Here is a 13903-nt window from a genome sequence, read left to right as displayed (position 1 = left end):
ACTGGACACAAAAGAGTTCCAGTTTTTGGTTCGGTTTTAATCTGACATTGCCCATGCTTGCGATTTTTTTTTTTTTTTTTTTTTTTTTTAAACAGGGAAATATTTTGGTTGTCAGACAGAAGTAGAACTAGTGGCACAAGTAACAGGAAAAAAATAAAAACACTTTGTGTTTCACAGTTGGAGATCCAAAAATGGAGACTCATAATCAGAGGCAGGGCCAGCTCCAGGGGTTTTGCCACCCCAAGCAGCCAAAAAAAAAAAAAAGCCGCGATCGTGATCTGCGGCAATTCAGTGGGAGGTCCTTCACTCCAAGGAGGAGTGAGGGACCCTCCGCCGAATTGCCACCGAATACCTTAAAGTGCCGCCCCGCTCCGGAGTTGCCGCCCCAAGCCCCTGCTTGATAAGCTGGTGCCTGGAGCCGGCCCTGATCAGAGGCCACTTATGAAATGTCTCGCCCATGTGTCCAAAAGGCACTTGTCACAGTCCTAGTAGTGGTGCTGGGATATTTGTATTGTAAGTATTCATGTTTCTGTTTGGAGCGGAATACACAATCCCAGTGGTCAGCACCAGAGCTGGCTAGAAAACAAAATATTCCCAATATGAAAAATGTCAACTTCTGGGGGGAGGGAAATTATCCCAAATTGGGAGGAAAAGTCAAAAAATATCAGGAATGTGTTGATTTTGACAAATCAGTATTTTCTAATGGAAAAATTTTCCTTTGTGAAATTTTCGACTGGCTCTATTCAGCGGGCAGTGTGCCGGACTGTAAACCATTCCAGTGAAATTTATTACTGTGTTTTGGAGGACTGATGGATTTTTACCTAACAAGAAAACACATCCACTAGAGAACAATTGCCCTTTCTCACTGTAACTAACAGACCAGTGCAACAAGAAAAGCGATATCATTACTAGGTCTTTTTATAAAGATCCCAAGACACATTTAATATCCCTCCGGGCTTTTCCTTCACCATAAAAGTCATCAGTACAACACTACCCAGCCTTAGAGTAACTAATGAAAGGCTTCAAGCTTGGGTTTTAAGATTGCAGTAAACAATTGTGAAGATTATAACAAGTGCCATGGCTTTTGATTACTAGGCCCATCAAAGGAAGGCAAAGTGGTCATGGATAAGAGAGTCATCTAACATTGAGTCATTCCTGCCCCTGAATCAACTCAAATGGGTCGCTAGGAGGCACTGTAATTGACAATCAAGATTGTAGCAGAAGGTTCCACGCTAGATTCTAATGCATTGCCGAGTGAAGGAGGGTGCATAATTCATTTAATTGCTGCGATAAAATCCAAATACAGCGGTTGGATTATAGCTGGGTTAAACCTGTGCCATCTACTATAGAGATCAATCGTGCTCATTAGACCTTCTCGCACATCTATCATGTTGGGATTACCACCCTTTTCTTTGCAAAGAGAATACACTGCAGCCATTTTACACCATCCCAAATGACTGTGCCACATTGAGTAGTGATGCCAGTGTCACAATAGAATGATGCAATGTCATCTGAAGCCAATGAACATGAGGTGGTGGGGGGAGAAATAATTATGGTGCTTCCACCACAACATAGCTCACAACAGGCTCTATTTACAGATGAAAGTAATTCTCTCCACCTGGTATTTCTCCAAAGGAAACTGACACTCCCATTATCCTACAGTAACAGCCCAAAGTACTATATTACAGGTGATGCCTATTGCACAGGTTGCCTAACACTTTCCATGTTAATCCCAGCTTTTCAATGGCAAATAACTCTGGCAAACTTCAACCATTTGGGCTCAAATTTGCCATGACTGAGGTCTGCCTCGAGTTGAATTTTTCTAGAAAGCTTGAGGGAAAAGGCTGCAACTATTTCCAAAAGGTTATTGAAAAATAATAATTAGCACTATGGGTATGTGACATTTTACAGGCATGTAAGAAGACTGAGGATTGCCTCCAAAAGCTTATCGTCTAAGTAGACAACATACAAACTGGGGGCAGGAAGGATGCAATACAAGACTATCCTTTTAACACACACACACACACACACACTTTGCATTTTGTGTGCTGTATTTTTTTCACCTTTAACTCCTGTCCCTTTTCTGGTCCTTAATCCTCCATCAACACTTCAATTTTGGTCTCTTTAACCTTTAACCATTTTCTCTTTGAATTGAAGTTGGTTGGTTTTCTTTAAACCTTTCCTCGTTTCCTTTTTTTCTTTTGTTTTAATTTCTTTACTCTTTTCCAATTTTCCTTTCTCCCTGTAAGCTATAATGTCAGGCCATTACTGTAGAATGCTAATGGGATTTTTGCTTATTGGGAGCCACTGTAGTAACAACAATGGCTTTCCAGGAAATAGGACTTCTCTTTAAGATAAAAATATTTTGATAAATAATTTCTGCTGCTTCCCTAAAAACAAGAGACTCTTCTCTTATTTGGACATGTTGAGCTAAACTGCCAGCTGGTATAAACTGACATACCTTGTTGACATACAATTGCTTTAGTTCCACTGAATTCAATGGAGATATGTCGACTTCCACCAACTTAAAATCTGGCCCTATTGGTCTGCCTTGGCTCTCACTAAAATGCCCAGTGACAAGGGGGTGCAGAGCCCAGCTGCAGAAAAGCTCATTATTTTCTGCCTCATCAAGTCTTATCAAAAGCCAAGATGCTTGGAATCATCCTTGTCCCTGGAGCTCCAAACAGATTTATATAACCAACACTATAACCCAGCTCCCTGAGGAGAGCAGCTTGCATCTGGGTTTTTTTTTCTGGGTTCATAATTCCTAGTAAGGAGGAAAAGAAAGAAAACACACCACACACACGCAAGCAGAAAGGGGGATTAAGGTTTGGGAAAGGGAATGATTTCAAAGAGGTTTTCCTCATCGTTCAAGGCTAACAAAGCTGCCAGTGCTTTCAGTCAGTGTTCCAGGAGGAAATGGGAGAGAGACATGCCTAACAGAATTGTTATCAACAACTAGGGTGATGGTTATTGTATGGCAATGCACTGAGAGGCCATCTTCCAGAACCAAAGAGTCAACTCCATTCTCAGTCCTAGAGAATCTATGGATCCTCACTGGGTTCAAATTATCCATCTCCCTGACATCATCACGGCAAGCAAGAAAGGTTAGAATGAAACTGGCTCCACTGCAGAGCAGGAGAACAAGCTGTGCCATAAATATAAGAAACCAAGATATTAAACTTCTCTAGGAGACTCCAGAGTTCAGAGATGTGCAGTGAAATCAGAAACCATCTTTGGAGGAAATGACAACAAGAGGCATCGTTGGATCAGAGTAGGGAGAGATGAAAGAGGCTTCTAAGAGTGGGCCCAATGCAAGGGCAGGATATAGTCCCCTGATAAAGGACGTATTGGATATTAACACTGATTCTGCACCTCCCTCCCCATGAGCCTTTATTAAATCATTTTTATTAGGAAAAGACAAAGCGGTTCAGACAAAAGTAAAAATTAACTCAAATCTTAGCCCCAAATTCAGAATCCAAACCTTACCTGAGGTTCCAAAAGTGTAAGTTACACTTCCCTCTCCCCGCCCCCGTGTGACAGCTGAGGCAATTGTGAGCCTTTTTACCAACTTGGGAGTGAAACTGAGCGCTTTGTTGGCTCTCCTAAATCCCCTGCCTACTCCAACACTTTTAAACACCAGCTCAGTCTCTCCAAATTTCTCATTTCCCTCAGGCTCGGGTAAGCCAGTGGGCCGCCCCTTGGACTAGCCATGCAGAAACCTATCTACCATTGGAAGGGTAAAGATCTTCAGTGGAGAACAACAAAATACTAAGCCAGAGTTTACTGGCTGATCATCCTGACAGGAGCTAAACCGAAGTCAGTAGGCGGTTAAGGAACTCAGCACCTCTCAGGACCTTTGTTGGCAAATTACCAGTGTGCTGATCAAATGCAACTCAATTATGCATGTCCTGATAGCTCACCAATTATACATCCCTCTCTTTACTGCAATAGTTTATATTTACATAATGAGAGCTCAATATACATTTGTAATGGGAGAAGTCACAAAACCTTCCAGTTCCTCTATGCACCCAGTGTGTCACAATCTATTAATAAATCCTCGACTGGGGGAATGCAAAGTGATATCTTGGAAACAAATGTTATCATAATTTATCACCAAAGAGCAATCTACAGCAAAACTAAACAGCTGAGCAACAATTAGGGATGCCTTTAACCCTTCTGGTGCTGGCCTATTTGCATGACACTCATCTATTAATATAGGTTATGACATGTTCTTCCCAGGATAAGGACTGGAAGTGCCATCAGTTGAGATATTCAAAGTCACACTGGACAAAACATGGGAAAATAAGTTTTAGGGAACAATCATGTTGGTTGCAGGGCTTGATTGGATGATCTAATAGGTATTTTCCATTTCTGGGATACTCCAATTCATTGGTGCCTAAACTACACCTCTACCCCAATATAACGTGACCCGATATAACATGAATTCAAATATAACGCGGTAAAGCAGCGCTCCGGAGGGGCGGGGCTGCGTGCTCTGGCGGATCAAAGCAAGTTCAATATAACGAGATTTCACCTATAACGGGGTAAGATTTTTTGGCTCCTGAGGACAGCGTTATATTGGGGTAGAGGTGTACCTCATCAAAACACTGATAAAAGTGAAAACCCACAACAACTCAGTTCTAAAGCTTCTGTCTGAATCGGTACACAGGGGGTTAAAGCATAATGCTTATCCTCTAAAGTGTCAGCCTCCCGATATACGTTAATGGCAAATGACAACACAAAATAAGCCTTTTCAGTGATTTAGCTGGTCATTATTTCTTGGGACATGTGAGTCCTACTGTGATTTAAACCTCCAGGGACAAATGCAAGTGAAATCACACAACCCCACAAGTCAATTGTGAAGCTTCCTTCTGATAAAAAGCAGGTGCTGGCTTTGCCAGGCTACAGATGGAGTCAATGCTACTTTATTTCTGTCGGCAAAAGGGCTGGAGAGTGGGGAAAGGAGATACAGAGAGGAACCATTTCTACACAAAGTACGTACACCTCTACCCCGATATAATGCGGTCGTGGGGAGCCAAAAATCCCTACCGCGTTATAGGTGAAACGTCGTTATATGGGGGTAGCGGTGGCAGGGCTGCAGCGGTGATTTAAAGAGGCCGGGGCTCCGGTTGCGGGGAGCCCCAGGCCCTTTAAATTGCCAGCGGAGCCCCACTGCTGCAGCCCCGGGGTAGCGGCGGCAGGGCTCCAGGGGTGATTTAAAGGGCCCCGGAACCTTTAAAGCACCGCCGGAGCCTCGCTGCTACCGCGCTATATGCGAACCCGTGTTTAATCGGGTCGCGTTATAGCGGGGTAGAGGTGTACTTGTACCATTAAGTTTAAATAAAGGCAAAAAAATGGAACATTGTCTAGTCAACAAAATATTTTACCACCTTGGCCAGGTAAAAGATTAAAATATTTTAAACACTAGGCCCTTGTTTAGCCACCATTCAAGCACAGACATGTGCTACTGTGATTTAAAATGAGAGATTCCATCCAACGATACACACTGGGACCAACTGGGGAGAAGGGAAATTTTTAGAAGTAAAATTTAAATAGTTTCTTTTTAGTCCTGCTTAATTCTGAATTAGGCAAAAACTGGACCCTTGAATCCAAGCCCCTTCAAGGCAGTTATGGGGCAGAAAAAGGGGACGGATGTTCAATTTCAGGCCACCAGAATCAAACTTGACTTTATGGTTTCAGTTCTAGGTCAGATCCAAAAATCAGAAGTGTTACATTTTAGACACAGATATGGCTGAAATATCATAAGAATGGTCAGTTTTCATGGGATTTTGGTCCATGGCAGCAGAAGTTTAATGATAATTTCTCATCCTACCAGATTCCCACCATTCAGGATGGTCAGAAAGCTCACAAGACCATCTGATCCCATGAGATTATTGTTGGGCTGGAATCTTATAAGGCCAGCTTGACATTTTGGAAATGTCAAATCCAAATATTTGAACCTGAATCCTAACCTTGACGCTAGAACTAGCCTGAAACCTCAAACCCAGCCCAAACCAAATCGAGATTGGAGCAATGTCAATACAGTTCAGCTCTGTTAAAGCGAGAGAAGACTTTATAGGCAAGGAACTGGTCCTATTCACTCACATGCAAATAGCCAGCCAGCCAGTGTGAAAAAAGAGACACTACACTTGTGCCCTGATCATAAGCTCTGCAGAAGGCCATCCATCAGACAGGTCCAGCGTGCATGCATTTGTATCTGGGATTGGTTCAGTCGACGCACTAAGGAAAATTTTGGCCAGGAATTTAGAAAGAGAACTGGGGAGTCTCAATTCCCAGAGTCCTCCACTTCTTGTTTCTGGAAAGTATCTCTAAGAGATGCAGCCCTGGTCTCTCAAGTCAATGGCAGAACTCCCATTGACTTCAATAGGGCTGAAATTTCACTGCAGGTTTCTTTAGCTCCTGCAAAAGCAAGATTTTTTTTTTAAACAGTTCCCACATCCACACTATTTCTAATATGAAGAGCTTTGCACTTTTCATGTACAAATTTCAGATTGCTTTACCACAGTGACTATTGCTATCCTCACTATTACTATCCCCACTTCACAGCTGATCTCAATCCCAAAATCTAAAGCAGGTTCAAACTATCACTCTCCCATCTTCAATGGATCTCTAGTTTGTGCACAATCTCATAGGCAGTTGAAAAACTAAGGATGGCTCCTTAATAAAAACTGTCCATTGCTTTGCTTACCTTCTTAAAGAGCCTGATGACGTCTTCGCTGATCTGCGAGAGGCGGACAATGACATTGTTCATGAAGATGTCATTCAGGGTAGCATGGTCTCTGCTCTCTCGCCGAGTCTGGGTCAAAACTAGATACCAGCAATTCACTGGGGAAAGGAGGTGCTGATCCTTCCTGGAGAAACATGAACAATTCAAAGAGGAGTTTAATTCACAAGTGGATACTATCAACGATACTGATACAGTCATCTTCCGCTGAGTAAATCTTCTACTATCCCATCTGCCTAACAAAACAGGTCTTAACTCAGCCTTGTCACCTTCACTAAACCCAGTGCAGTGTTTGATTAACTATTTGATTGCCATTCATAGCATGTGTTCTGGATTCAAGCTGTTCCTGCTGTGCATGGCTGATTAGAATGAAATGAAAGGTCTCATAACAAATATCCATAAAAGTATTACTTTGTTGGATGCATTTATTATACCCAGAGCTAAATGAATGTGAAACCTCAGATATGGAGATCACATATAGCTGGTCATCACATCTCGCGCTACCAACATCCATAATCTCCTCAAGTCTGTGGCTGTACACGGCATTGGAACACAAACTGCAACAGTGCAAAGCAGAAAGTTCCCAAATCCTAGAAGCCAGACAAGGGCAGTTCCAGAGAACCACTGCTTTTCAAAGGAGAGAAAATCAGAATGAACAGTAGAGTATGAGATCAAGTGTTTGCCACTAAGCAATCTCAGCAAGCGCGAAGAGAGCTGTCAACCCCCAACATGTGCATCTAAAAATCGAATGAAAAATAAGAAATACAATGCGGGAATACCAGATTATATGCTTTTAGGAACACTGTATTGGCAGAGAGATAGACTTCATGGGGGGCTCTCAAGCTGTGGCATGTGAGCTTGATGATCCATCAATTAATTAACTACACGTCAAATTTTTAAGACTGACACCAATAAAATTTGGGAGTCGCTGAACTTCTCTCTCTCAGCTGTTATTCGATGACACTATTCGAATGTACACACTTGTAGAGGACTGAAACAGGTCCATCAGGTATGTTCCCAGTTTGCCCAAGCGACAGGTCAGGGCAGCATCTGCGGATACAAAGGATCAGGGAGAGTCGGAGCTGGGAGGAGATCCCTGAAGGCGCTCAGAGGAGGTTCTTGGGGAAAGGATGAAGGCAGGAGAGCAGTACAGGGGTTTGCCAACTGACCTCCCCAAGCCAGACAGCCAAAGCCAGAGGGCTGAACGCAGGAGAACAGCAGAGTGACTTGCCTGCCGACTTCCAAGTTGAGAAATGGAGCTGAGGGCTGAAGTGGTTTGTTTGGACTTTTGTTAACCTGAAAGGGAATGGAACTTTGAGCATAACCCAGCTAAAGTGCTGAGCAACGTGAACCCCTGGGAGATACTGAAAACCCTGGGGAGGAGGAAACTGGGGGCAGAAAGTGCCTAGTGTACTATACTCCCCCATCAGGGGGTGTCCATACTCTAGCATACTCTAGTGATGAGAACCTTTTGTTTTTGCAAGAAAATGTTTGTATTGGGGCCACCTGTCACATTTTTGCATCAATTTATATTATTAATTATGTGCATTACAGGAGCACTACATGACCCCAATCTGGGATCAAAGCTCCACAGTGCTAGGCACTGTACAAATAAACAAGAAAAAAGTGCACGTTTAGAACTAGGAGTGATGTTTGAAGTATTGTTTCAGTATCCAAGCCAGTGTTGCCAACTCATGATTTCATTGCAAGTCCCACAATATTTAGCATTTTTCTTAAGGCCCCAGCTCCTGGATGCAGGTGACTCTGAGAATCTCAGCTTTCATTAAAAATGTTCTAGCCATGATGGTTGTGGAGAAAAGCCTGAAAAGGTGTCCAAGGTACATCCAGAAGACACAAATCACAAGACAGAAAGAACCCAACATTATTTTTTTAATCTCATAATTTGAAAGCAAATCTCATGTTTTTGGGAGGCCCAATTGATGGCTTTTAAATGCTTGGTGTGGACAATATTGCTAAGGACCAGTAAGGACTTTAGGGCTCAACCCCACATGTTTATGAAAGGATAATGCAGGAAAGGAGCTGTTGACTTAAATATCTTTACCAATGCAGGAACTCCAAACCTCTATTATTTTATCTCACACACACACACACACACACACACACACACACACTTACTTTTCAGTTAAGTATCTCTACAAGCTGAGCAACTCAGATTCTCTAAGCTTCACTCAGAGCTTTGTCCTTGTTTACCATCCTCCCACAGTTGCCTGAAGCCAGCAAAACAAAAGCATTTTCCATGGAATGGAGCTTTTCTGATCATTGACCCCAGAGACAAGGTTGTGCTTAGATGTTTTATACAGCCAGTAGTTTCTTCCCTTCCCCTCCATCAGGGTACACCTACTGAGAAACAGACGAGGGTCCATCCCAGAGTTCAGACTAGTCATTCTGTGCATTAGACTTACATCACTTCGTAATGCAGTAGTCCCCAAACTCTTCAGGGTCGCGTCCCCCTTACCCCAGTCTGTGCCCCTCCCTCCCCTGAGCTGGGGCCAGCTGGAGGCGAGTCTGGGACCAGGAACAGAGTCATGGCCGGGGTCCATCCCAGCAGCGGAGCCTTGGCTAGTGGCTGAGGCCGTGAGCCGGACTGTGAGTAGGGGCAGTGGCTCGGAGCGGGGCCGGAGCAGGGCTGGGAGGTGCTCCCTTTCCTCCCCCCGTGGTGACTGACCCGGGCCCTGCCATGCCCCACTAGGGGGGCACACCCCACAGTTTGGGGACCAGTGTTGTAATGATATTCAGGCCTTTAAAACAAAATGTGTGGCCTGCAAGGGGAGAATTACACTTCAGTAACACAGTGCAGCCTCTATATATACAGCAAAAGGTGCAAGTCATAGCAGCGTGCCGGATGTAACAGTAAAGCTGAATGTATTTCATTAGTGTTCGTAACCAATACAACATAATTCTCATAACAGGAGAATTCTGATAATGACCCCTAGGAGTGTCATGGTGAACTGGTGCCTGCCTAGTCTGGTATCTCTAGTTGTCTAGGAAGCAGACACCAGTCAGTGTGGTGGGAGGGTTTCTAACTACATACATTTGGCATTCAGCTCTTTTTCCCCCCCACGCACCAACTTGGCAAAATTTCAGTCAGTCAGCGAGGCAGACTTATAATTTCTGTGTCTAAATCTTCTCTGAACCTCACGCTCCACTTGGCTATTAAAAACGTCATGATTAATGACAATTTTAACAGCAAGTTTGTGCCAAAAATAGAGGGGGGACGTTCCAGCAATGTATTGTCCAACACACAGTCCATCACTTTGCATACACATGCAATATTTTAAAAAGCTATTCTCGGATGGGGTCTCAATTTTAGAACAGCAAGTTAGCCACACAAAGCAGTGCAGAACTTACAGCAGAGCAAACCTGCCCTCCCCAACAGCAGGTCCAAGGAGGTGAGCAGAAGAGGAGCACCTATGGATTGGGCTCTCTAGGTTGGAAAGGAACAAAACTAGGAAAAGTGGACGGGGGAAACACTAAGGTGGATAGAAAATGCATTATGCTCATAAATAGCTTCGTTTGTTAAGACAATTTTCCATTTTTCCTCTGGAACCTTCATTGCTCTTCTAGTCCTAGATTCTCCTTCAAGTTTGCCATTAGCAATTCTCTGAGTTTCCATCACAGACACAATAGGTTGAATAATCAGCTCAGATTTATAAAATTTCCAAGGTTTGCTTTTTTTTAAATAAAAAGCACTTATTTTCAGTCAGAGACTCCTCACATTCAGACGGGCCAAGGAGTCTGACTCTGCACTGCACTCTGATCTTCTTTTCCAGTCACTCGGTATTACCATGATGGCGCTGCTTCTTGTTGTTTTCTTAGTTATATTGTTGGAGATGGATGGTACATGCTCTAGCCCAGTGGTTCTCAAAGCCGGTCCACCGCTTGTTCAGGGAAAGCCCCTGGCGGGCCGGGCCGGTTTGTTTACCTGCTGCATTCGCAGGTTCGGCTGATCGTAGCTCCCACTGGCCGCAGTTCACCGCTCCAGGCCAATGAGAGCTGCTGGAAGCGGCGGCCAGCACATCCCTCGGCCCGCGCTGCTTCCCGCAGCCCCCATTGGCCTGGAGCGACGAACTGCGGCCAGTGGGAGCCGCGATCGGCCGAACCTGTGGACACGGCAGGTAAACAAACCGGCCCGGCCCGCCAGGGGCTTTCCCTGAACAAGCGGCGGACCAGCTTTGAGAACCACTGCTCTAGCCTGTTCTTCTACACTTCCACGGTAATGATTAATGGATTTTATTCCCTCCAATTATAACGGTAAATTGAGCATCCAAGACAACTTTCTTGCCAAATCTACTGCAAGTGGTGGCAATAGCCTCCCATAGCTCATTATGTTCTGTCCATTTCACCTTACAAAACAAAGAAGTCCCTCTGATGCTCTGGACAAGGGTGCCAAGGGAAACCACCAAGTGCATTGCATCCCTCAAGTTGCGAGAATGAAGGTCCTTCCATTCTTGTAATTCCAGCAATTTCAGTGGAAAAAAATATCATGTTGTAAAGTCTATTTTTTATTTTGGCCTGGAAAAGCAAAGCTGCAAACTCCACGCAGCAGTTACATTATTTGCGGTTCGCATTCACTGAAGATGACGCAGAGAGCTAAGGGTGTCCTGAGGGGAAAGAGAAGATGGGAATTCAGCCCAAGGTGCTTGCCCTCTTTCAGGCTTCATTTCTACCCAGGTTCAATAGCAGCCCCACCTGTGGAAGCTGCAGGGTTGGTGCACTGAATCAAGGCATGCTCTGGACAATCTGATTATGCTCCCAACATTTCTCCGGCAGAACCAGCTCTCTACTCACCACTAGTGGAATGAAGCTGCCACCGCTCTCCGGAGTGGGAGGAGCAGCTAAACTTGCACCCCAAGATTTCTGCACCAGTTTTCCACCAGCTCAGTCACACTGACTGTTCTGGCACCAAGCCTTACCCCCTACAGTATTTTTTTTTTATTGGATTCCAGCTGCGTGGGATCCCGCTTGCATTTTTCAAAGAGCACAAGAAGAAACCTTTTACCCAATATGTCTGGCCAAACTGCCAGCCCTGGCACTATTCAGCGCAGACTGCAGCACTGACAGGATGGCTAAGCCTCGGAGCACTCATGGAAACTGGCAGGGCTTAAATTCTCATAGACTATTTCCCAGAGCACCAGAGGTCAGGGCTTCAGCCCCTTGGAGTGCGCTGGGGCTCCTGCAGGTTTGAAAATATTTACTGGACTCTGCTCTGATTTAAGCCCTGGAAACTGGACTCCGTCTCCATCGAGCGACAGAAAGATGAAGGGTTAGCAGACTGCAAAAAAAAAAAAAAAAATCACAAAAAGAGCTGTTCTGATCCCACTATGTAGCTCCCCTCCTCCAATTCCAGTTAACATTTCCAGTTTCAATCAGCCTTCAAATCGCCCTAAGACACAGCTTTGAAAGTGGCCACCTCCATCATCTCACTCAGGGCCATATATCACCTTTGAGCTGAGCATGCTGTTCCCATTAATTAGTTTACTATGCAAGCACTGAGGGCAGGATGTTTTCACCAAGACCTAACCTATTAAAAAGACATTTTAAACAGTCTTATGAGTAAGTCGTCTCTGTTAAAAAAAAAAAAAAAAAAAAAGATTATACTGGCCTTAACACTTGAACATTACTCCTGTCCTGCAGGAAAATTCCCACTGAAAAACTAGGTACTATAGCAGAAAAAAACCAAACCTAAACAAAAAACAAATACCACAGGATGGGAGCATTTTTAAAAAGAGTGCCAGAACTCTACACAGTGCCTTAATACATATAATTATATATAATAGGGGAGGTAGTGTAGTTTAGTGGAGAACACACAGGAGTCAGGAGACCAGGGTTCTAATCTCACCTTTGCCACTGGGTGACCATGGCAAGTCATGTCAGTCCCTGCTCTGTGCCTCAGTTTCCCCATCTGTAAAATGGAGATAATGATTCTCACCTCCTTGTAAAGTGTTTGGAGACCTGATGTAAAGTTATTAATATAAATCTTATTAATGAATGAAGCCTTGTTACAACCCTGTGAGAAAGGTGATACATTATACCCATTTCAGAGAGAAGTAAAGCAAGGCACGGAGCGGCAAAGTGACTATATGGGATCTAAAAAGGAATTTTCCATCTCTAAATTTCTAGGACTCTGTTCTTTATATGGAATAACGAACCAAATGTCATTTAAAGGGCCAAGATGAATCTTTCCCCTAGCCTGCTCCCATTTTAGCCTTGCAGTTATATTAACATAGGGTTATGGGCACCCTCCAGCTGCACTTGCTTGGAACTTACTAATAATTAGACGCTCACAGTATGTTCCAGGGCTTGCTCAGTCCATCCGCCAGATGCTACTCCTGCCTCCATCTGGCTGCCAAAACTAATGAACCCGCAATGAGCTGCTTTAACAGCAGTAACAACTGAGATCACTCTGAAGGATTCAGAGCCATTATGTGCACACATGGGACGGAGGTCTACTTTTAGCTATTCATTTTTGTGATGTTCTACACACAGCCAGAGTTCTGCTCCGATTTCTAAAAACTTTGGTTTCCGACTTTCATTTGGGTTCTCTCGCACAGCCTCTGGACCTGTTCTATTTCTTCCCAGCAATAACACCAAGCAACGCAAGATACGCAATATTGGACCAGATCCTTACTCTATCAAGTCCAGCATCCTGCCCAAACCTGATGCTTCAGAAGAAGACTGGAGGTGGAGGGCAGAGTAACAGACTGACTGTGACTGTGGCAAACTGTGGAATGCTATATGTGGAGGGGGTAGTTTTCTTGTTTGTTTCACTTATTTCCATTAAGCCTACTTAATTTCAGAAAAGATCCCATGGGTCATGCAGTCTGTCAGACTCGACTTCCAACTCTAGAGTGTTGTTGGAGCAAACTTGCTTGCTACAGTGCTTAAAATCAGGTGTTAACACATATAGGAAACATTTCTGCATAATGTGAATATGCCAGTTGATAGTTAAGAGTTACTATCAACCTAAACCAACTCCCACTGCAGTCAATGGAGAGACTTCCATCCATTTCAATGGGTGTTGGATTGGACCCTCTAAGATGATGAAAGATTAACTCTCACTTGGAGCCACACGATGCCTCTGGGGCAGGCACATCAGTACCTGGTCCTGCCATGGGGTGTCCAGCTGTAGATAGT

General features: G+C 44.1%; 1 protein-coding gene across 9 annotated transcripts in view; it reads right to left on the bottom strand.

Moving 5' to 3' along the window:
* The window catches only part of SRGAP3 (SLIT-ROBO Rho GTPase activating protein 3), a 300075-nt gene that overhangs the window by 78528 nt on the left and 207644 nt on the right, over window positions 1-13903 (bottom strand). For all 9 annotated transcript variants that reach the window (XR_005601272.1, XM_039547357.1, XM_039547359.1 and 6 more), the window contains one exon: window positions 6713-6875. Coding sequence is in view for 8 of the 9 variants with exons in the window: in XM_039547357.1 (XP_039403291.1) it covers window positions 6713-6875 (163 nt within the window). In the remaining variant the exon portion in view is untranslated. The remainder of the gene's footprint in view (window positions 1-6712; window positions 6876-13903) is intronic.

The sequence above is a fragment of the Mauremys reevesii genome, linkage group 7 (assembly GCF_016161935.1).
Source record: "Mauremys reevesii isolate NIE-2019 linkage group 7, ASM1616193v1, whole genome shotgun sequence".
Lineage (NCBI taxonomy): Eukaryota > Metazoa > Chordata > Testudines > Geoemydidae > Mauremys > Mauremys reevesii.
This window is presented reverse-complemented; position numbering and strand designations above follow the sequence as displayed.